This window comes from Nesoenas mayeri, assembly GCF_963082525.1.
Source record: "Nesoenas mayeri genome assembly, chromosome: 2".
NCBI lineage: Eukaryota > Metazoa > Chordata > Aves > Columbiformes > Columbidae > Nesoenas > Nesoenas mayeri.
In genome coordinates, this window is record NC_137543.1 from 144,539,078 (window position 1) to 144,564,559 (window position 25,482).

The 25,482-nt window shown below is 39.0% G+C and overlaps 1 protein-coding gene across 1 annotated transcript in view; it reads right to left on the reverse strand.

Moving 5' to 3' along the window:
- Nucleotides 1–21,959, reverse strand: part of DNAJC1 (DnaJ heat shock protein family (Hsp40) member C1) — a 103,603-nt gene extending 81,644 nt beyond the window's left edge. The window contains exon 1 of the mRNA XM_080339716.1: nucleotides 21,732–21,959. Coding sequence (XP_080195842.1) covers nucleotides 21,732–21,896 — 165 coding nt within the window. The 5' untranslated portion in view covers nucleotides 21,897–21,959. The remainder of the gene's footprint in view (nucleotides 1–21,731) is intronic.
- Between the last annotated feature and the right edge of the window lie 3,523 nt (nucleotides 21,960–25,482).

Below are 25,482 nucleotides of genomic sequence, written 5' to 3' on the forward strand. Positions count from 1 at the left end.
TCTGCTCTCACTAAACATTAGAACAAGAAATGCTTATCATTGCACAGTTTTATATGAGCAGTTTTATCAGCTTTTTTCTGATTCAAATAAAGTAAAATAAAATTTAGAAGATCTCTCCACAGAAACAACCTTCTGATTATTTTCACTAATTCAGTAGTTTTAATTACTGAATCTCTGCCATCACTATTAAAAAGTAAGCTAAGGTAAAAATTAACTTTATATTAGTATCAAGTCTTCAGTCCTGGTAGGGTATTTTTAATTTCAAATTACAAAGTTAAGTATTGCCCAAAGATACAGAATTAATTATTTGTTCAAAATACACATCAGTGGTGAATCCAGGAATATTTAAGGAAATTTACTCTATATATTAGTTGCTATAATTTGTGCAATTTTATGCCTTTTCCAAGAATTCACTTGTTCCTTCAATCCAAATAGGAAGTAACCTTCTGAGATTTGCTTAGCAGTCAGGGATAAATAAAAATGTAATCAACGTTATTTTCAATGCCAAGGAACTTCAAAGTTTTAATTATTAAATTAATATAAAGATATAACTAAGAGACAATTTCAGGGCAAAAATGACCCCAAGTGTTAGCACAGTAAGACAAAAAAGCCAAAGGATTTTTAAAAGATCAATATGAATGTGCCAACTTTAACAGAGATTAAACCTAGAAATTGAGACCTTCACTATTACCTGCAACTCTCAACCAGATAAGGAGAAATAAAAATAACACAGTTCTTCTGGGGCATTGCTATTACTGCACTAATTAATACAGAAACTATTTTGTACCAACAAGCTACCCTTCAGAAGGTGTGAGAGTTGCATTACACCCACAGCCTTCCCTCCCTCCCCCGCTTTTATTAAAAAAAAAAAACCTTTTTGAACCCAAGATTTAAAAATTGCATGCAGTCATATAACATAAATCCCTGAATAAATTGCTCAGCAGCTAGCTAAATTTACATCTCAGCTGAAAAAAAAAAAAGACAACCAAAACAGATGATTTTTGAAGTTACATTTGCTAAAATTCCTGACAGTCACCTAGAAGAATAAAATTTATTTTGCACAAATATATGTCTTCTTCCCATATCTCATTTTTGGCAATTATGCTGTTCAGCCTGGAAAGCAAACAGAGCAAGATTAACACTAACTTCCTAAAACAAATTGATTTAATGTTCCAAATGCTGTGATAATTTTCTTTGTACCTTTCAAATTTCAAATTCCCCTAAATCAAATAGTAGCAGCTGGAAAAGCTTGGACTGGGTTATCTTAAAATTGTATTGCACCACAGTAGCTAAGATTTTCCACTAACATTAAAATAAATGCAGCCATATCACATAATGAAGTAAAATTTCACTGTTTTCTAGCAAATCTTGACAAGAAACTCATTTCAATATTGTTTTATATCACATGATGAACTAATGCCACAGATGAAGAAATGCTACAATCTCACGAGGGCATTTCCAGTAAATGAGTCTCCACTGGCTGAAACGATCATTCTAAACGCTGCACTATCTTCAACTCCATCTTCTAACCTTTTCTTTTTACCACTACACAGATTATCTATTTGATACTTATTTGGTAAGACAAATTTGAATTTTGCCCAGTAAGTATGCTCTGGCTGCCATTACATTAAACCAGCAACAGCAATCTTTCAATTACGCTAACAGATGCCAGCTAATATTAGAAATAACATGCTTAAATGCTTTTTAAAAATGCTTTTTAAAAATAAGAATGACATCTGAAACCCAAGTAAATATTTGATACCTCCAGTAAATTTTCACTTATTTACAACTGTGAGTTTATGTACAGAACTAGAAGAATATTACAGAATGTTACAGAACTAGAAGAATACTGCTAATTATTAAGATATTTAATAATTATGCAAATTTATAATTTGCTTTTAAAATATTTTCTAAAAATTATTAACAGGCTGCACTTTCACAAAACTTAAAGTTTTTCTTTAGTAATCAATCAAAAACATAACTGCAAAATATTAGCTATGTGTATTTTTAACAAACAAGTTCAATCAAGTTCCTTGCTATAATGTGCATGGATGTTTTTGATACTCATTCAAAATCACTTACATGTCAAAGACACTGCATGAAATTGAAACCTTTACTAATGCCAAGGTTTGACCCAGGATCCAAAATAAATCTGCATGTACAGACCCTTGTACCTACACAAAGCACCAATTACTTCAAATAAGGTTTTGTCTGAGCGCTAGAGTCCACCCATGTGGAGCCAATTACTATAGCAGGGCCATTATATGGTTCATTTCCCCATACCAGCTTGGCAAGAGGTGCACATGGGTGTAGGAAGTGCAAAAGAACCTTCACTAATAAAGTGCCTCAAACACACGCCCATACATTGTAATATTTAATGTTACAACAAACACTTTGTCACTGGGACTAGACCATGCGAAACAGTACATACTGCAGGGCAGTTGCCAATTTGAACAGTATTTTTCAAGTTTCTCTTTTTGGTCCACCAGTAAAATTCAATTACCTTTTTTTTTTAAAAAAAGGCTTGAATAATTACGCTGATGCTTAATCTACGTCACACATTTCTAACAATATCTGAGAATTCCTAAGAATGTTGAGATGCTGTAGGATTTTTGAACAGAGGTGTGAGAAAAAAGTCAGAATTGCATGCTCTTCAAGAAGTATCACATGTTTATAATAGCAAAAGCACTGACATTACTTATTATGTCTGGTATCATTCCATTCCTAAATGGGAAAGTTGTGGTTTGAAATAATTATTATAAATAGGAGCTAACAACTTGAGCATAAAAATCTGTCCCCCATTGGAAGTACTGAAGCTCCATCTAGAGGCTTTTCTTCCTCTACTGTCATTTGTGGTATATGTAATATCACCTAGAAATGTGAACAATATTAAATGTCAGAGGCTTCCTTTGTACCTCCTCTTTTGTTATTCATAATGGGTTCTTGCCCTGAACCTTTGCCTGGCAACACTAGCTCCTTCACTGCCATCAAGTGGTAAGAAACCAAAACTGAACTTAAAAGTAAAATCTCAATAATCGGATTAAATAATCAGCATAGTATAGAGACCACTATAAATACTGAAAATCGTTATTGTTCTTTTCATTGAAGTTCTGGTATATCTATACTCTAGATCACTACACAGCCTCACACAATAAATTCAGCAATGGTTTCAGATCCGTTTTTGTAAGGTTCATTTTTACTTCAGATTGCATATAATAAAAATCTACATCCACATTCCCCAACATTATATTTAGAACAAAAGGCATCACAGTAACAGAATTTTTAAGCAATAATGTATGTAATTCTTAACATTTCAACAATATTGAATTTGCCAATTAGGAGGAATACTACAACATAATTAGAAGGAACAGCATAAATGGCTCCTCAGACTTAGTGTTGCCTATTGGCAGTATCTCAAAAGAAAGGGCGAAGCAGCAGCCCATCTCTTTGGCAGTGTCTAATGCAGGAAGTATGCAGCTATGTCAGTCTCTCCCTTTGTGCTCCACAGCTGTAATCAACTGTGGATATTTGTTATGTCAGGAGAAGTCGTAACACACTACATTCAAAAGTGACCTACAGGGAAACAAGCACAGAACACACCAAAAAAACTGGGAGGTTTGTCTAGATCAAATAAATAGGAAAAAGAACTAATAAAGCAACAGCAGAATGGAGCCAGGCTGCAAGACCTTCAGTCTCAATCCTTTGAATGACTTATGGTACAACTACTCCCACAGTCGCCCATCACTCCCACATACAATGCTTCGAATTACAGAAATCCCACAAGGTCTTCACCAGGCCTAGGAATACCTCCAAAATAAACCTCATAGTATACATACAGTGAAATTGCATTAACTATTTCTGTCTGCACTTCCATGCGCACAACCTGATTTTACTATCCTTCCTCTTCAGCAGTTATTCCAACTGGGTATCTCGTCCATAGCAGAAGATAAAGTACAAAGACTTCTTGGTGTTGTCCTGTTAGACAGAACAGTGACTAGCACATGCAACAGGGCTTAAGAATTCAACTTCTGTGACAGAAATTTAAAAACGGAAAAAGGAATAATTATCAGATTAAAATAAACAGAAAAAAAATAACATTCTCCATACCAGAGATATCTTGTGTCCTATCAATACTTCACTGGTAAGGGAAGAACTATTGAACTATATCAGATCCTGTTTCTACCAGTCTGGAGATTAAATCTGTGCTGTGTAAGCACTGGGTGGCCACTTCCCTACTTCTAACTGAGCAGAGCCAGCTCCCTGCTGAAAAGCAGGCTCCCACAAAGCAGTCTGCTCAGACTTGGCCATTGGGAAAGCAACCTCCAGACAGCCAGACTTGCCAGCTGGAAAAGGTCAGTCTGAAAGATCTGACTTCTGTGTTTGCTTGGCCCTGGAACGCAGCCTGCCCATCCAAAGACTTTCTAGACCAGCAATTTTCAAATATAGTTTTAAAAAATCCTCCTTCAAAATAATAATCGGTATAACACCTACAATACTGAAATTGAGACCAGAACAAATATTTGTTTGAAACTGACTGGAGAAGGCCACAAATAACAAAATTATATATTTTGAAATCTAGGACAATTATTTCATCTGCAACACCGGGAAAGGAATAATCAGACTGGTACTGACATGCACAAGTAAAAATGGTTCTTCAGAAATGGCATGAGTAAGAAACTGAACAGAAAGGATCTAGAAATCAGTGAACAAGCAAATAAAATAAATAAATAATGAAAACCCCACTACACAAAACACCAACTACAGTATGTGATGATTTAAAAAAACAAAAAAAAGGAATAAAAAAGGGGAATATACAGAGGGACTACAACATGCAGCCTAAAGCCACATGCAGCTTTAAGCTCAAGGCAACACTAACTGCCTGTTGCTTGGCAATTCAATCTCGAGGTCCAACTGAAAAGCCAAAACCAATTTTAGACAGTCATTTTAGTTACAGAAAGCATAGGGATTAGACAAAGAGGCTGTTCCTGAAGTAATTGAAATATAAGTTAACCAGGGTGCATACAACCACTTTAGCTCCTGAGCTGAAAGGACTGAATTTATGATGAGCAGTGAAAGCCACAGTAAAATTTGATGGCAGCAGGAATACATTTAAAAACAAACCAACCAACCACACAATAAAAGGAAAAGATGACCTCCAAGATTAAGAGTGACAAACAGAAGTAGAAGACATTGGAGATTAAAAAAAAATAATAATAATCCTTAGTTTTTCTTCCCAAACATGATTACATGTAGTTCAAGCTGACTGCAGATTCTCAAAAGGATGTACCAAATACAGTGATAAGAAAAGGTAACCAGAGAAAGGGTGCTTTAAAAGTTACAGGTATCCCTGTACAGTATCCCTGATTGATAACTATAGTCCTTAATGAGGGGACAAAAAAAGGAAAAAGAGGAAGCAGAAGATAAAGTACAGTATATACTCGAGTAGGACAGAGGGCTGTCAGGCTGTTCACTCTCTTAGCCTCTGAAAATTAGAACAGAAAAAAAAAAAAAGGCACAAAAGGTCTGGAAGGTGTCATCAAAGAAGAGAGAACAATTATTTGCTCCAGGGTCTGCATGGACAACCACCATGAACTGCCATGCAGAAGGCTCCTAAAATGTATTCACAAAGCCCAAACAATACTCGAGCATCGCGGTCAGCTCAGCAATTCTCAGCTGTGGCCACCAGGGACCCTACATACTGCCCTCACTAAAACCCTCAAAACAGTACCAGCAACAAGGCTGTCTTGGTGAATAATAAAGCTTTGGACACAGCAAAGAAGCCATTTAAGAAATTGTCTCATTCTTCATCATTATTTTAGGACAGACAGTTTGAAGACATGGATTTAGTTTGGGGGGAAGAAAGTAAAAAAAAATAAAATACATTATGCCCAGTGAGCCAATGGCTAGTGAAAACTGTAAACCTGTTGCCAAATATTAATCTAGCAAATGAAGCCCTGGTAGGCAGGTCTAAACAGATCTGCTATGAAGTCTAGTTAAGAATGAAGAAATTGAAGAGGAAAAATATTGGCATAGATCATTCATTTTGAGGATTTGTTTGCATCTCTTCTGGGTAAAGTAAACAAGAAAAGCAAGTAAAACAAAATATGCAGGAAGTCTACAGCAAGCATCTGTTCCCTTTTTTGGGCCACAAGTGCTTATTCTAGTAGTAGCTGGAAGGAAACCTGCCTTTGTCCTCTTTTGTCAAGGTGAGAACATCACTAGAAGGAAGGTATAGCCTAGAAATTAATTAAAAGATCAGCTCATCCAGAATATTGTCTGGACCCAGCTTTGTCAAAGAACAGGGTAGGCTTTCATGCTTTATCCAAATAAAACTACCAAGCTCCAACTTAAATAGGAATCAAAGGACGGCATAATAAGCCAGATGCAACTTAAAACATCATCAAAAGATTAGCAATGATTCTTTTGAAGATTGGATCCTCTGCTTGGACTATATTAGCAACTGCAGTATATTTTCAAGATTACTGATGCTTGAAATGAAACACAATTTTAGAACATTTATACTAGAGCACATGCAATAATTCTTGCTAAAATCACCAATTCAATACTTACCTTAAAAATTTAATGGAAAGCTCAAACCTGTTAGGCAATTGGAAAGACCATAAGAACCTTCCCTGAAGTGACTTGCCACTCCAAGCACACACAGCCTTCACTGGATTCTCGCTCCTCTCACCAGCGTCCTGGGACTCAAAGTGCTCTCCCACACTGTCTCACTTAACTGACAGATTTTACACTAGTGTAACTCATCTAGAGTAATTTTTCACCTCTTATCATGACATTTTTTTCTTTAACCTGGTCATTACAAGAAAGAATCTTGTGAAAATGAGCCCTTTTTTAAAGGTGCGCACTGCCAGTGTATGAATCTGTTACTACTGGACTGAGAGTCAGAACATTTTCTAGACTGAACGATTATCTCAAATGCTTTTGTCATAGCCTAGCACACAAATTAACAATTTGTATATTAACTCTGTCACACAAAAAAACAGCCAATATGGGGGAAACAGAACTGGTTAAATCCCACATTTCATGACGCACTTTCATGTTTTATTTTTAGGGTATCTGAGCAATCAATATATTTCAGGGACTCTATTCTTTTTCTTTTAACCACCACTTCAAGACTCATACCACCTCATCTTTAAATAGCATACTGGTTTCATTATAGAACTGGACAAAAGGCCAAGTTTTTACCATGACAGTTTAATCATTTATTTTCAGCTTTGCCATCTTGTACCAGATATGACCCCTTTAGGCATTCTTATCTTCATGACTAAATCCAGTAATATAATTCTTTTTTGGGGGGGTAGCAGGTTTTTGTGTGTGGATTTTTTCTATCCACCCATCCCCTACCAGGGGAGAGTTCAAAAGGAACCTCTGCTTGAGCAAACTACCCCTTAAGAATAACCCAAATAATTATCTTACAAAATTGTCCTGTGTGTTTGATACTCAGGTGAAGAATGGAAACAACTGCAATATATGTATCTCTTTAAGGTTTGCAGTCAAACAGTCTGAGACTCCACAAGCAACCCTTGTGTAAATTGGGGGCGGTGGTGGGCTTTTATGCTAATAGCAAGTTCTGCTCTTCCAACTGGAATGGGAAATACTCTGTGTATTTGTCTTAGCTGGATTGTAAAATATTGAATATCTGATCAAGATACAATTCTATCTTGACTGAGAAATCAATTTCAGAAACCAACCTAGTCCAGTACTGTCCTTCCTGGCTATGGTATCAATCTGATCACGTCTAACCAGCTGTCATGTAAGGCTCTCATATCTCATGACAGCAGACAGGATAACCACTACCCTGATAATAATGGGATACCGTTAATTCAATGACAGTGTCTTCGAGTTAATCTGTTAGAAAAGAGCACAGAAGCTATGGGTATGCATCTTACATGTTCCAGAAGTGAAGAAACACACATTTTACAGCCTTCTGCTTTCTTTCGGTCAGAAATTTAAGAAGATACCATGCCCCTGTTAACAGTTTTCTAAATACCAGGAAAGTTTTCTTTAAAAAACTATTTTTTTCTTGTTAAAAATCTGAATTTTTAAGAAGGCAAACACATAAAAGACAAAATTATATCCTAGAAGGAAAATATGGCTATACATATTGAATGTTAAGCAGTGTTTATAATCACAAATACATTTGCAAGCAGTCTACATTTTGCAATGAAAAATGACAATCTATGTAAGAGCACTTTTTAAACAAAAATAGTGTCCCAATTAATTTTATAGACTTCAAACACTACAAAATGAATGCAAACAGATGCTTTGTACTGAAATCTTTAAAACATCATGGTTTAAAATAGGAAATGTAATATCAGGATTAAAGTTCTCTATTATTAGGCTATTGGTTTTTACTTCAAGCACATTTCTCTCAAACTCTAACCCTTTTATAGGGAGAATGTTGTATTACCTAAACATTTCAGATTTAAATATAGTATACTCACACTTACAACTTCAAAGACCGATAGAATTAGACATTATGGTTTTACCACGAATTAAGATAAAGCTAAGACATCTGTGATAAAAATCAGCTGCAATACTAAATGAGGTTTCATTGCACCTATGTCTTTTAATTGCTATCTCTCTATGACAAAGTGAAGCCTACACAAGTCAGTCCTAGATCCAACTGTCAAGGTCTCTCAAACTAAGAAATATTTACCACCAACACCTCTCTTATGAAATTGTCCATCTGAACTCTGCACCCGTAGTACCTCCAAACCTAGACTTCCCAGAAAATGCAGTTTGATCTAGTCTTTCACTACCCCATAGTCTTTTTCTAGTTATTGTTTCTTTGAGTTCTCTAACTTGATTTCTACGAGGTCACTTCAGCAATGTAGTTACCAAGTAGCCAAGTCTGCCCTAAATTCACATCTCTTGGTGTTAGTCAAGGCACATGCACGGCACAGAAGCAACAGGTAGGATTAGATACAGGGTTTTGTTACTTTAGATAGTACCCACAAGTAGGAGTTTATCAGGTCTCTGAACAATAAATAGATCAACTCTATTTAGCAGAAAAAGGAAAACAGATTGTACACTAAAGAACTGTACTAAAGCACTGAAATTCAATACACCTTTTAGCTTTAATATGTTCACTTTAAGTTCTTGCATTTCAAACAAGTTCTCTGCTGCAAAATTTATTTTTACAAGTTTCTGTCTTTTAAGAACTTCTAGAAGCAAGGGCATTTTGTAAAACCCTCTCATGTTTCTCCTCAGAATGCTAGCATTCGATAGAAAACATAAAATTGATTGTTTCCAAAACTATAAACTTCAGTAGATCACAGTAAGAACCTTAATAGGAACTAATAAATCCATAGAATTACTATGGTGTAAAGATACCATAAGTTGAAAGGAGGGGAAAAAACCCTAAACCAACTCTGCTTAAATCTTCACTAATAATCCAAACCCAAGCCTTCCATTTTACCTTCTGAAAAGAGAACTATTGTCCAAGACTGAGGTGTTACAGAGTTAATGCTCATCAGTAAAGCAAAGTGACCAGGAGCAGATGATATATTCCTGAAGTCCTTCAGAATATCTCAGTTAAAAGACTGAACTCCTAAGAAAAATGTGCTTAATCATACACATGTAACAGTTAGTAGAACAGGAAAACTGCATAAAAGCAGCTCTTCTTCCTCCTAATGAACAGTAACTACAATAGCAACGTGAGTCAAGAGAAGCTAATTCAACTTGAAATAAATATAAAGGCATATTGCTTCAAACAGGCAAATTAGATGCTAAGAAGTTGCCAGGACCATGGCTTTTACCTGAGATTGCTGAACAAAATTTATGTACAAAGCTGCAGACCTGCAGGTGAGGAAGGTAACCCAGAACTGCAAAGACTGCCACCAGGGAGCTGGCAGGCTGCGAATGTGATTCCCATCCACACAGACACACACACACCAAAAAAAACCCCACACACAACACACAGAGAATTACAGAGCAGAAAATCTGATGCCATCCTTACTAACAGCAGCAGGGGCTATAAAAATAAAGTCACTGTAGACAGGGACAAACATGGTCTGTTGGAAAAGATGTTGCATAGCCGTGCCTCACAAACCCACCCCAGTTATCAGAGGACATCAGGATAGAGAGAGGGGATCTGGCAGAGACAGTATACTCCGATTTTTAAAAAGTTTTTGTCGAAGTTCCACACCAAAGGTTATCAAGGAAACTAGCTTGTCACAGGATGGGAAGAAATAGTCTTACAAATAGAAAACTAAAAGGATACAAAAAGCAAGGTTTAATGGTCAGTTTTGAGGGAGCGAATAGGCAGCTGAAAGGTCTCCTGCTGGTGGATCGGTGCTGGGACTGGCTTTATTCAGTACTTGGCAATGACAACCTGAAGAGCAGAGCATGCAGTGAAATCTCACAGTTCTTACGTGACACTATGCATTTTGGGTAGATACTAGACACTAGCAAGGGAATGCCAAACCAAGCGATCTGGCAAAAAACACATAAGATTCAGTGTAGGTAAGAGTCTATCACCTTTAAACCATGCCTACACAGAGCAGAGCTTGAAGCTGGCAATTACAAACCATTGAGCAATCCAAGACACATTGCTGATGGTTCTCCAAACTGACTGTGCAGCACCAGCTGACTAAAATGCACCACCAGGAATGAACCTGTTAGTGTTACTAATCAGAAACTGTGGAGGCTGAGAGGTACAAATGAGGTGCAAAAGGACTGTAAAACGTGGACAGGTTCACATGCTCTCCCCAGGTAACACCATCTATTGCCACTGGCTTTATTATTTTTATTTACAAAAGAAGTGAAAGGATTATACAGAAGTAAATAAATATTAAGAAACCAGGGTAGAAATCATCGAAAGCACGTTAACAGCAACCAGCGCTCCTCAAAGGCATCCAAGGAGCGGTGCCCTAACTAGAGACCAAGAAGATTAGGGAATCGAAGCAGGCCCTCACAGGCACCAGGAGACAAAATACTAGACTATTACTAAACATTTGCAATCAAGACAAGGAAAAGGTGTTTGGTACTCTCAACTGCAAATAACATTAAAAAACAAACAGAGAAAGAAACATTATTTCTTAACTGATACATGTTTACTCAGAAAATAAAACCTCTTCAGAAGCCATACTGCGTGGCACTACGGAGCCAAAAATAACAATTCAAAAATAAAATAGAAGTAGGTATCTCCAATGACCAAAAGAATATCTAACTGCACAGAGACAGTGATAAAAAGAATATCTAACTACACAGGGACAGGCAGTGATTTTTAATCTATGAATTGCAGGGCCTCGGAAACCAGTAAGCTGCTGATCTGCTTCATTTATTGTCCTTAAATGTACATTTACTAACTAGTGGCCTGCACCTCCACCAGAAAATTAAAGTGTCTATAAATCATATCCATTTGTAGGTAAGAAAGGTAAGTATAAGTGTGCAAAAGGCATAAATCATCATGACTGATGAAATTAGCAAGTCAGTAACTCAGTGATAGATTAGTCTCTATCTGGTACACAGAGGACTGGATTTTTTTTCCAAAAAAAATTAGCACAGCTTTCTGGTTAAACACCTATTAGTAGTATTACTCAACCAGAAAACAGAAAGACCAAAAAGATTAACTAAATGGTCTACTGGTGTCCTCCAGTATGTGAACTCTGTACTGTGTAAGTGAACATGAATGTAAGTCAGTTATACTTCATTTTTAAATATAGTACATAACTTACATACAAAAGAGGATTGTTCTTTCACCATTTTGAGTTGCAAAAGACAACCGACTAGCTGACACCCTCAACCTGTATTTTAACTGTTGAAATACTATCTCAACAGATACAGTCCAACATTCAAATTAACTATTTTGTTTCAAATGTTGCTAGGTTAGCTTGTAGTGTTGAAAAGCTACTGGAGCTAGAATGAAAATATTCAGTAGAACAAAAACTATGTACCACACAGGTTACAAACTGACAGAAGAAATAATTTCTATTTAACAGACAAGTAGACGTAAGTTGGAAAACAAGTTTATTTCAAATTTTTAATCAACTGAAAGAAGTGCTTGAATTGAATAAATTTTCCTGTGCATTTAATAAAATTTTAAATAATTCTTAATAGGAAGTAGGAAGAAACTTCCACATAGCATGAAATTTTACACACTTTTTTTTTTTTTCTACTGTAACATCATAGTAGCCACTGTTAGGCACAAAATCCAGTAAAGAAATTACCAATATGATTATAAACTGTCACAAAATCAAATGTCATACAGCTCTTCTGCTCTCCTTTTACAGCATTTATATGCCATAAAAGAACATCATAGGAATCACTGGCTATGAAGTGGTGATTATTAAATAAAAAAAGCCAGTCAAAATCAGTTTGAAATTTAATAAGTCATTGATCAACTAGACTACAGAATCATTTGCCATATTTTCAGGGGTAAAAACAATTATTGCCCCCTCAAGGAGAAGGGGCCATTCACCCCAAATCAGTGCAATAAAGCCACTTCACATGTTTCTCATGTCCTTATCAGCACTGAATGCTTTCTTCAACAAAAGTACTTTATAGTGTTGGAGACAGCAGCATTTCAGAATTGCAGCCCTTGTATAAAAGCAAGACAGTCTCCCCTAGTTGTTCCTTCCCTCCTTAGCCAGAGGAAGATTGAACAGTGACTTTATTTCAACAGCTCCTATGCACCTTCTCGTTTGCTCTGTTTTCCAGGTTAACACTGTGAAGAAAGAATTTCAGATCTAGCACAGTTGAAGGACCACTTATGAATTTTCTTCTCATTCCACTACTTGTTTGCTTGACATCATGAACAGTTTTGTAAGGCCTGTGAGCCAGGTCATTTAAGAAATTTGCACTTAAGCAATCCATCAGATAGGAACCCCATAATACACAACTATATTTTCAAGTGTTACACTCAAACTGTGTTATTGTTTACATAACTGTAATGTAAACCATGTGTACAACACATTACCACATACATAAGATTGGTTACAAATCACTATTATACAGAGCTAGTAACATGTAAACAAGGATAACAAACAAACAAGAAGCTAAAGAAACTCAGAAATCCCAAATCTCCTCATAATTTGGGGAAAAACAACAATTCTAAGCTGTAGTGAAAACAAAACAAAACAAAAAAACCCACAACAACAACAACAAAAAACACCACTAATCAAAACATACTATACATATATATACTACTGTTTAGGAACCCAAAACTGAGGGAAGCAAACTTTTAACAGGCACAGCATACAGCTAAGCAAAAGCAAATGAAAAGCAAAACTGCAGGTTTTGATACACTGCATGAATTTTGTTAGCCCACTAGGATGCCATGGAAAACAAAAACATTTCAGATATATATTAATTTCCTCTCCTTTTATTCATTTTAATATCAGACTTGTTATTATAGATGAAAAACTCTTTGTTATCACTTCTACCCTCATTCTTACTGTCTTGACTGTGTGACAGCACCACATCCTCTTTGTTACTGGCTCTGCTGAGAACACAAGGAGCACAAACCCAACTAAGGAACATTCTATATGCTGAATTTTCATTTTATTTTTTAAATTTTACCAAGTACTTAAAGTCCAAATAGCACCATAGATACCTCTAAATATCTCCGTTAAAGCCATCGTTTTCCCTATATCTGATTAGAAAACAGTGTTAACCTTAACTGTAAAATGACTCTAGATGAAACATAAAAGATTTATCATTCAGCAGAATGAAATTAAGGCTGCCTCTAAGATTTTTCTTTACTCAGCTTTACAAACATGACAGCTACAATCCATAGCAGTCAAGTAGTTAAAAGGCCACTAGGAAATCATTTACGAAACTTTTTGTTAGATTAATTATTGTTTTAGATACCAGCACAGGCACATTCATGAGAGCTTCAGCAAAGGAGATGAATTTGAAACAAGCATAAAACACAGCCTTGTGTAAACACCAGAGGCCACCAGCACAGGTCACCTACCATTCCTCACCAAGAAACTGGTCACTCCCTTCAATGAATTACAGGCCAAACACAGAACTTCTAGGAAGAAATACAGCCCATTTTTTATTTCTCCTATTTGGAGATCAGGCTATTATGGATACATTCTTAAAGGATTAGTGAAGCTGGAAGTATAGATAGGAACAGCTGAAACACTACTGCTGCTGCAGACAGGAAAAAAAAAAGAGACTGCTTGTTTTATCCTTTTCACAGCACTTTGCATGCTGTTAGTTCCCTTGGGTTCCCAACCATGGTAGTTTCCTATTGCTATATGTCCTTCTACATAGCAAGAAAGAAGAAAACTATGAAAAATATTATCTGAAAGAAATAAGGAAAATATTACATGAATGAATTGTCAGGGAAAGTTAAATGTCTTTATAACTACTTGTAAGGGCAGATTCTGAAACACTTTTGTGTTATTAAGAAAGGAGGCAACAATGAAAGCAAAAAAACCCAGGATCTCCTTGGACAACATCCAAGCAGAAATTTAATAGGAAACAGCACAGAAAACTCATTTTTATGGAAAATACAAGTTTTACAAGTTTAGATGTCTTGATCATTTTAAAATGTAGCAACTGTAAACAAAAACATTAGGGAACCTTATGCACACAAGATACATGTCAGAGCACTTATAGAATGTAAGTTCAGCACTGTTGAAAAAAAGCAAAACACAACCAGAACACACACATGACAACGCATATCCTGCACCATCCTTGGTTACAAATGTGAGCAGTTACCATAAGTGCTCTCTGTGGTGACTCTCGTGAGCAATTAAACTACGCAATAGCTCAGAACAACTTTGTTCTATAGGATCCAAGTGAATAATCTCAACAATGACTTCACACAATTTAATATTTTTTTTATGAAAAGCAGAATTTCCAGAACTGTTGGAAATCTTGCTTCCATGTATAACTAATAAGTAACAGGCTCAAATAGGAAGTTTAAAACCATGAAGGGATGCTGAAATATGTCTCAATAACATACTGAGAAAAACACACAATTACTTTTCTTGAATATACTGAGATTACAGCTAAAGCCACTAGAAACAAATCTGGATTTTCTAATGTTATTTTTGTTTGAACTACTGCAATGAAGTCTATTGCTGCCTCAATGTTAATAGTATCTTTGGGGACTTTGGGGGGCTTTTTTGGCTGTAACTCCATAATAGTAGCCAATTCCTGAAGTCAAAAAAAAAAACCAATTTAGAAGAACCACTCCCTCATCCACCACTTAAATAAACGTACAGTTTCAAAAATTACTATGATCCCTCACTGTCTAAATAAAGGTCTGCGACTTCTATCACCTAGTTGGTATATCACAGAACTTAGTTATTTTTGACAGTTTGGAGCAAGAAAGTTGAAATATATTTCATCTTTCCAACTGAAAACTCCAACGCTATGATTGACATTGCCTTAAAATCTAATGCATTCCAAGACTACTAGACCTGCTTAACAAATATTGTGAACAAGAAGTAGAAAACAATCTTGAAATAGGCTTAGACTATTAGATGTGATGTTTAATCACTAGCCCAACAACTTTGATTCCTCCAAGATAAGTTACTGAGTATCAAGCTGCTACATGGCTCATGTCACTTCATGGCACAATATTGTCAAAGGTCACAATGAATATCTTATTTGTCATGCAAAGACAAAATCATCTTACCAAACAAAGCAAGAAAAGCCTACAGCTCATAGTTTTGACACAATCATCTCAAAAAGTGATGTCATAATTGCATATGTGTGAAGCTCTATCTCACTATATCAAATACTTCCAAAGCCTGGAAGATTGAAGCAGTATTATCAACCCAGATTTTCCCTAGAACATTTGCAGATGATGCACACTCCAGGATTTTAGTAACACTGCACCCACATATGTTAACCTTAAAAAGCAGCAGTGAGGATAACTGCCTTAAGCATTAGAAGAACAACCAAAATAAGTCTTTGGAGTATGATCCAGGTTGTCACTAGGAAGAAAAAACAAATTGCTGAGTTGCTGGGATATCTCTCATCATTTGCCCTTCCTTGTCCTCCTTATATGCACACTGCCTGCCAGTGGAGACAGAAGACCTGTGTCGGTACAAGTAGGCTGTTCTTGCTGAGGATTTGAGAGTATTCCTTGAATACATACAGCTTTCCCTCACGTGACTCTTCTTACTTGAGGGAACTGCTCTGTGTACTCAAAGTTCCCAAAAAGCTCTACAGCAAAAATAGCTTTATCTAGATTCTTTTTTTTTCTATACAGTGGCCCATTCAAAGCCAAAACTATGGCAGTGCCAGACGATATAACATTGACAGCTTTGGAGATTGCCATTCTTTCTGAAAAACAGGTTCCCAAGTCTATGTCAAAGAACTTAACTTACATAACATATGAATTCACAACTTTAGAACTGTTGTGATATAGGCACTGCATGTCATCAGTCAAAACACTTGCATAAAAAAGACTACACAAATACCTACTACCGAGAATTTTCTTAAGTCTCCCATAATGCCTTGTAATACCATGAAAGCACACAATTTGTCGTAGGGCTTATTCCAGGAAAGCTTCTTACAGGGCAATGCCAAGACATAAAATTCAGCTTCAGCCATTTACTATAAACTATAGTCTTAAAGGTGCATCTACCTCCATTTTTTAGCGCAGATGAGGATTTCCATATTGTATCCACTGACTGTGCATCATGAAGCAGTCCTGGAGTGGATGAACTACATTTCTTTTGGACAGAACTGAACTGTAAGTTGTAAAACAAGGAGCACAGACAGCATGCTTCAACAAAAACGGGCATTGAGTCCATGCAGCCAACCTGGAATTAGTTTACCACCACCAACAACAAAAAAATCCCTGAAATGCAAACAGTATGGACACCAGTTCCTCAGCACCAAACACTGCGTTCTACAGACTGTCAGATCCTGCTATTTGCCAAGGTACACACAGCTCTTCTGTTCCAGTGTTCTTGAAAGGAGCCTATTAGCCCAATACATCCAGCTCATCTAGAGGGTTTGTAGCTTCCCACAGCTAAAGAAATCCGACTTCTTGGTTTTCACGCCTTGCACTTTCTTGGAGTTGCTAACATACCAGTGTCTCACAGGCTAAACGACCAAAATCAGGTTCTGTATGTGCAGTTTTGATTTTGTGCTGCAGCATCATCTAGCAAACCTACCATCTAGCAATTACATGGATACAATGCTCTTAGCTCTCTACAGTAAAGCCAAATTAATGTATTAGAGCCTGGTTCAAAATAAATCTCATGTGCCACAAGGAAGGCATAAGCTAATACTGAAGAAAACATCTCTCTCAATATTTTTCGGGGGTTATCTATTTATCTGCAGTGTTGGCCAGCAAACCCTACCCATGTGTTAACTCTCCCTCAGGAACTTCAGCTCCTAGAGCCTTTTCTACTCCCTCAAAGGGTACCTGGAGAAATTTTGTGTGTTTCCTTTCACACACTGCACAGGCTTAGCACAATTTTCAATGCAAACCCGTTCCCTTATCTGATTACCAGTAGAAGCCAAAACCTTACTCAGAAATTCCTTGGTCCTCACTGAAACATAACATACTGCTCTGCACAGGCCAATTCTAGCAACACAGCTCATGCATTTTAACACATATTCACAAACAATGTTTCCTAAAAATCTACTGATCAGATCCCTGGTATCAAAGAACCATATCACAAAGTTTCAAAATACATTCAGAGGCATGTACTGCTTTCCTGACTGCAAGCCAAAATGAGTGCAGGAGCAGGTAATTCCCTTGAGGCCACATAAACAGTTATAAGCAAAAGCATATTTTGAAAAGGAGGTCCACAGGTTCAAACTGGTGCCTAACTGATTAATCCAGAGCATACCATATTGATGGAGGTATCAGCTATTGAAGGCTGTAAGAGATAATAAAATTAACTTGGATCAGTTTGCTTGCCTGCCACACAAACTTGTAGCTCCCCAGATCTTCCTGGAATTTTTCCAAAAAGCTGACTTCACATTTGCATGTTTTCATTCTCAGGTAACAGGGTAGTTTTATTACTGAGTTTGCATAGCCTCTGATTTAATTCTGCTGCTTCATCCAAGTTTTTAGATTAATACTATTTAGTCTGATCTGTCAAGAGTTTATGATTCTATTTTCTTCATTTTGACAAAACTTCAGTAACCATTTGAAGAACATGGAAATGTAATGGTTTCTCAAGTCAGAGGTTATCTCCCCATTCTGCTAGGTCAAACTTCTTGAGAATTTAAGAACAATCAATTTAAGAATAATCAAAAAACTAGGAAGGTAGAACAATTACAACATTGTTCAGAACAGCAACGGGAACAACGCAAAACTTCTTATAGATGCTAACCTTCTATTCCATCTGATAGATTAGCAAATACATACCTTGTGTTCTTGTGTAAATATCTGATACTTTTTAATCTAGGTGCTTATTCCTAACACTTGGGAGTTGGACAAAATGATCTCCAGAGGTTCCTTCCAATCTCAACCATTCCGTGAGTATTTGCATATTTCTCAGCCAACACCTCCTTGAAGTCAAGCTCTGAGGACAGTTATTCTAATAGTCAAAACAGTCACAACCTTACTCTCTTCGAGTCATTCCACATTCACAACAAAAACTGCTTTCATTAGATCATCCTCCAACTCGGTCACTGCTCTTGGAAAATGCTACAGTAGTTTCAAACCTAACACCCTGGCAATGCTGGATGACAGTTACCTGACAGTGCCAGGAGGCTTCCACAGGGCCCTCAAAAAGACAAAACATGAGACCCTTACTCGCATAGGCATAGACTAGCAACAAAACAAAACAAAAAATCATTTCTCTCAAATTCCAGGGAAAATTCCAGCAGTCAGAGGCTTCATCAAAGGATGCCAGAGAGCTACAGGACTCTCCAGAATGCCTTCTGCACCTTGTCAGTTGAGGTCAACATCAACTTCTGACATGGCGTATGAGGTTCAAAAAGCAGCTGGTACCACAATTCTACTATCAAAACCTAAGTTGCTTTAATGCCTTGAGGAGGCATTGGAGTCATTCCATGTATTTTTTCAAAACACAAGATGACACGTTTGGAAAAAATCTGGCAGCCCTGATATACTACTGTTAACAGACATGGTTGAGCATCCATATCTCAGACAAAGAAGCTACATCTTGCATAATGGAGAAATACTTTCTCCTCTACAAGTACACAATGAAGAAGGGATTATCAGAACACGATACAAGGCAATGAGTGCCAAGAGGAATACAGAGGGGCAGAAGAGGGGAAAGCAAACTTTGATGAATGAAAGATTACTAAACAGCCACAGACACAGTTAAAACACAGCCACAAAGGCCATTGTCACACACACTCTGACTCTCTTGTGCTAAAAGGCCAAGAGAAACATCTAAGTACAGGGAATAAAACCACTAGCACCAGAACTACAATAAGTTAACCAGAGCATTCTAGTCAAAGGCATCCCAACTAAAACAACAGTGACATACAAAATAGGCAGTAAGCTCCATTAAGACAGTTTTTAAAAAGAGCAGTAAACCTGAAGAAACATGCAAACAGGACATACAGACATTATAGTAGAAGGCAGCTTTGTGTTAAGACACAGGTAGGATACAGCACACTCAAGATTTGTGCACTTCCCTTAACCCCATTACAAGATCAGTTACCCTTCCATACGGTAACTTGAACAGCTGCAGGAGTCACTGCAAGTCAGAACCCCACTTCAGTAACTGGTTTGAAGCTTCAGGTATAGGTCAGAGCTGGAGAAGCAAGCACCAGGGACAAGGATACAGTGTGGAAGAATCTGTAAACCTATACAGCATCTTCCAATGCTTACGAATTCCTATTGAAGCTCAACTTCAACATTGTATGCTCTATTACTGTACTCATAGTAATTCTGGTATATTCTGCTGCATGTGCAAATCATCTAATGCTATTTATACCTCAATTCTTGTGTATAATTACATTATAAGCAACTAGCATATGCTTATAATGAGCAAAACTTCCTTTCATTTGTGTTGCACTTCCACCAACTTTTTCCCTGCTCACATATTAAAAGTGATTCAAGTTCTCCATTAAGACTGTAAGTGTGAACTAGGAAAATATTTGCTTGCTAAAAGTAATATTGTATTTTTCTAAACTTATTGTGCAAGATACAGACTCTGCCCTAGAAAAAGGGATTGTGGAAGATATTAACAGAGAGTGGCACACCAGATCTGAGCACCACTAAGTGAAACGAACAAAATTTTGTATCCTTACATTATCTAACACTAAAATTGCCTTTGAGGAATGAACATCTAGATTTTTAGGCTCATGAAAGTGAAACTTGGGTATCAGTGTTTGCTGTGCTGTATATTTTATGGTATTCCATATTATGCTTCCACAGATACTCAAGGAGTAAAAGAAAGAAAGATGAAACTGACTCTCAGTCCCCCAAATATCATTAACGACCACAGCCAGCAGTTTCTAAAACAGGACCCTTAGATACTGCAGAAACCTTCCCTCTCTTTTAGACATGGCTCTAATGAAATGCACCTGAAAATACAGCTATTAGTCTGAAAAACTACCAGAACTACACTAGAAACTTTAACATTGTCAGGGAAGCCATTCAAATAACAGGATCACCCACCAGAACATTTAGGTGCTAGGAGACAAAGAACAAAGTGTCCTTTGCAGGTCTCTGGGTGAAGTAACAGATTATAAAGAACTGCATATTTAACTACTGATGAGAGGAATACTGACTGGAAGAAACAACAAGAAGATTGGTAAAACGTATGAAGAGAGACCAAGCAAGATCACACACACAGAGCAGAGCATCTAGAACTGAGGAAGGCCATCAACTGGGAGTCAGGACAAGTGACACAAGTTGAAGGTGCCAAGTGGCAGCAAAATCAGCAACCACATCTAATACATACACAAGAAATATGGGGTAAAAGTGTTCGGAACAGGAGTTCCTGTTTTGACTACACACGCATGAAAATTACCTGAAGGTGCAAAATACATGCTTTAAGGATAATCTTAAGTGTTGCCTAGCAAAGGGAGGTGTAAACAATGCACAATAACCAAGACACATGGAAAGTAAACAAGTATAACAACCTAAAAGTCATTACCATGGCAAAGGGTCACAGTCTACCACATAGCACATGTGAAAGAAAACAGGAGCCACAACACACAGTGATGCACAATCTTAATAAGATAAGGAACCAAGCAGCTACGCAGAATGAGGGAAAGATGAGAAATAGCCACATCCAGGATAGGTACGGGAAGTAGGAGAAGACCACGAGCTACTTTTGACTAGCTATAGTTACATTTGGAGAAAAAGGGATATATTCAGAAGAGCAACAGGCAGTATGGTACCGTGGGAGCTGGAGGGATGATTCATGGTTGGAGCAGAACGACAAAAAAAAATATAAAAGGACCCGGAGGAGAGTGGAGCTACTGCAGAGAGAAGGAAAAGGCTGGGGAGGGGACAGGAGCCTTGTCTGAGCCTCGGGAGCCGGGGCGCGGGGTGAGCCCGGACTGCAGCGGCAGAGCCGGGCCGCCGCACGGCTGCCAGGGCAGGAGGCGGCTGCCAGCGCCGGGTGGGAGGCTCGGCGCCGGCGGCTTGCCCGGTGCCGCGGGAGCAGCCGGGTGGCGGCAGCGCAGGGGGGCGGGAGAGGGGAGCCAGCCAGCCACGTTCGGTGCAGGCAGGGACGGCGGTGACAGGCGAGGCCCGTGCCCGCGGGAGGGGGCCGGGGCAGGGGGCGGCGGGGCGGCGCGCCTCAAGGCCCGAGCCGGGCAGTCGGTGGGCCCGGTCCCTCGCTCACCTGCTGCACCCCCAGGAAGTCATAGAAGTTCCGCGGCACCTCCTCCACCAGGTCGAAGAGCTCCAGGTCGCCGCTGTCCCAGGCGCGGGCGCGGGGCGCCAGCAGCGCCAACAGCGCCAGGAACGGCAGCAGCCGGAGGCGCGGCGCGGGCCGCGGCCGGCCCATGACCTCCGCCCGGCGGCAGCGAGGACGTGGCCGCAGACGCACCACTGAGGCCGCGCACGCCCCGGCGGCGGCTCCGCACTGAGGGGAGAGAGACAGGCCCGGCCCCGCCGGCCGCGCGTCCCGCGGAGGGGGAGACAGCGCTCCGCGCCTGGCCAATCGCCGCCTCTGCAGCCTGTGACGTCAGGTACCTCGGCAACCGCTGGCGCTCGCGCAGTCGATGGGCTGCGGGGGAAGGGCGACTGGCGCGCGGCAGCGCCGCTCTGGCACGAGCGGTCCCCGCGCGGCCGCTGCGGTGCGCGCGCTCGCCCCGCGCCGCCTGCCGGCCCTTCCCCCGCGCTCCCGCCCTTCCCGGGTCCCCCCGCACCCCGGGTGACCCCGAGCGCAATTCCCGCCCCCCGAGCTCCCCGGCGGCCGGGAGCGGGCCCTGGGCCCCCGACCTGAGCAGCCGTTACTCGGCCGGGGAGCCAGGTCCTGAGGGCCGGCAGCCGGCGCCCCGCACTCCGCTGCCCTCGGTGCGGGGAGCGCTGGGGCGATTCCGGGGTGGCCGTGGCCGGTGCCCGCGGGAGGGCGAGCGCCGCGGCGGAGCGGCTGCACGGGCGGCGCTGCCCCCGGCGCCCTGCGCGCTGGATTTATTAATTCTTCAAGGATGCGTTTGATTACTGTAAGCTGTTCTACCCGAAAATCACTCCACCATGCTGTCAGCCTGAACTCGATTTTTAAGATGTTCTCCCTGGACCTTTCATTCTGTCCTTGCTTAAATTAACGTTAAGCATGAATGCCAGATGAGAAATTAGATGGAGACTTAATGGCTCAACAGTACACATCATTAACATTAACTCACTTTTCTCTGCTCAGACTCCTTGGGACACCCCATCTGTTTACCTCTGCTGAAGCAAGGCCTGGTCAGTAACTCACTGTGAGAATCATCTCTTAAGAACAGACAGATTCATTCACCCCAAAAGTATCCGTGAACTGAATCAAGCCCAGAGAATAGTTTTTCCAGTATAAAAAAATCCCAAGTGGTAACGTTTTATGCATCTAAATTCACCGAAGAGGAGGCAGGCACCATCTACAAAATCTCTTTACAGTAAAGCACTGCCTTGGATATCTTATGGGAATAGCAAGATGTGCCTTTAAAGTACGCCCTGCTTAATTCAGAATAAGGACTTGAATCAATGTAACCATTATCAATTTTCCAACTCATCAAGTATAGAGTAGTCTTAGGTATTCTCGTCTATTGAAACAGTTCCCTTCAGTACAAACTATTTAAATATTAATTAGATTGATATTTAAACTCATGTTTCCATATCCCACATGCATGCCCACTGGGCTGTTAGGGTCATGATTCTGCCTCCGGCTCTGTTTTCTGAAAAGACACCTAAACCCATTTGCCAGGAAATGATAATTTAACCAATAGTGCCAGATGTAGACTCTCTTTAACTCACCCTTTTTAAAAAGGCGTGCTTAACTGTTCATTCTGATCATCTTAAAAAATGCTTCTCCCACTTGATCACAAAGCCAAAAAACAATGCTTTTTTTAGAAAATGACAAAGTAAAGAGAAATTCATGGACTTGCTAATTTATCAGGTGCTTTGTTTTGCTGGAGTAACTGCACCTAATATAGATCAATTCCCTCTTCCTTATTTTCTTAATCTGTCCTGGTTTGCACACCAGTATTTATAGCATAAATTCCCTTTGTTGCTTGGCATATCTATGTTCTTCTTACTTTCAAGCCTTTTTGCATAAAAGCATCAGCTTTGGATTCAAAAGTTACCTACTCATATGGTTGTAGAACAAGGTTTAAATATGCAAATTACCCTCAGAAACCAGGGACAAATGAAGAGTTCAGTAAGGTAATATTATTTTTAAACTAGGCTAAAGATTTTTTTAAATGTGAGATTAACAACAGTCCATTCCCCTTAATAGACGCTTTCCAAACCCTCCTTACCTTCTCAGTCATTCTGTATTTTCCATATCTACTGCATCTTGCCTCCTTAGCCTCTAAGCTCCTTGGTTAGATTGATCTAGTGCAATGATCAACATCGAAGAGAAGCATTTGTTATTTCAAAATCCACCTCTGCAGCTCCTGCTGGAGATGTTAAAATAGCCTTAAAAAACCCGATAAATGCAGATGTTCTATTCCGTTCTGCTGAGCCTAGGAATAACTGTCCTAACACTGACCACCAATTGCAGGTATCTTGTGGCTTCAGTCCTGTTGAGAACAACAGCTGGTGATAGCAATTTTGAAAGAAACATCTTGAAATTCTTCAGATAAATTATGGTTTCATTCAAGAGGAATGTGAACTTAAGAAGAATAATAGGGGAAAAATGCACTGATGATAATGGGATTATGGTTATTTAAAATACATATTTAAGAGATATCTCATATTTAAGTCCAATGGGTTTTAACAATGTGGAAAATTTGAATACTCGTTTTTATTTTGCTCCTTAAACCAATGGAGGGGAAGGCCTGATACCACATATAAATTTTCTAAAAAGGACTTTTCTTTTAACTCTAGGCTATTAGATTAGTTTAAATGTTTACATTGAAAACATTCTGTACTCCAATAACAAATACTGACATTTTGGGAAGAAAATTCTTTAAATTCTATTAAAATTCCATAAGTACCACCATAATAATGATGAGTTATTATCGTCTTATTTTTATGGTTTCCTCTTTAAAGTCATGAGACATTATTTTTTCTTGGTGAGTCATTGGAGTCCTTCCCTCTTCTCCAACACTTCAATTAATCCAAGTCACACTAGGCTTCCACAATACAAAATAAATCAGTTAAATTAAAAGTCCATTTTCCTGGTTTCAGAGAAAGCTCTAGAATACAAACCAAACAATCAAATTCAGCAAGGCTTGCCTTTGCTGTGAGCCTGCAACGATACACATGAGAAATTTCCAGTGACACATGCCATGATGGGTGAGTTGGGTGAACAGTGGTGACGACTGAAATCTCAGTACTGAGAAATCTGACGCAAATGTAGAGGAGAAAGTAGAGGATTACGCACGGCTTTTTCATTACAGTCTAAAACTACTTGCGTTGGGAGATATTAGTATTTTTTTCTGTGACTCAGTCATGACAGTTAAATGGCTAGAGGATCAGAGAAAGGTTTTTAATTCTGTATTTAGTGTCCTCAGCTCGGCAGCTCCTTTAATATGGAGAGCTATGAAGGCAAGGATGGCATTTTCTTTCTCTGCCCCAAGTTTGCCCGCACACACAGGCAGGTATCACTGAATCACGAAGCTCTCCTTTGCAAACCGTGAGGGAAAGCAGCGTATACAGAAATAATTTGTTTAAATAAATCTCTCTTCTGACACTAATTGACAGTAGCACCCACGGCCTGAGGCATGAACCAGTTGTTATTAGCGTTTTTAACAGCACTGAAAGACCAACGTGTTCCATAAGCCCAGTAGGATTCACACGATCATATTCTGAATAACTAAACAGCCTGCGATTTTCATGTCTCGAATAGATGACATCGAGGGGAAACAGCTTATTAAGGGACCACCCCTTTTCTTCCTAAAGATAAAGCCTTATCTCCGGTGATTTGGGAGGCTGACTATTGTGCAGTCTAT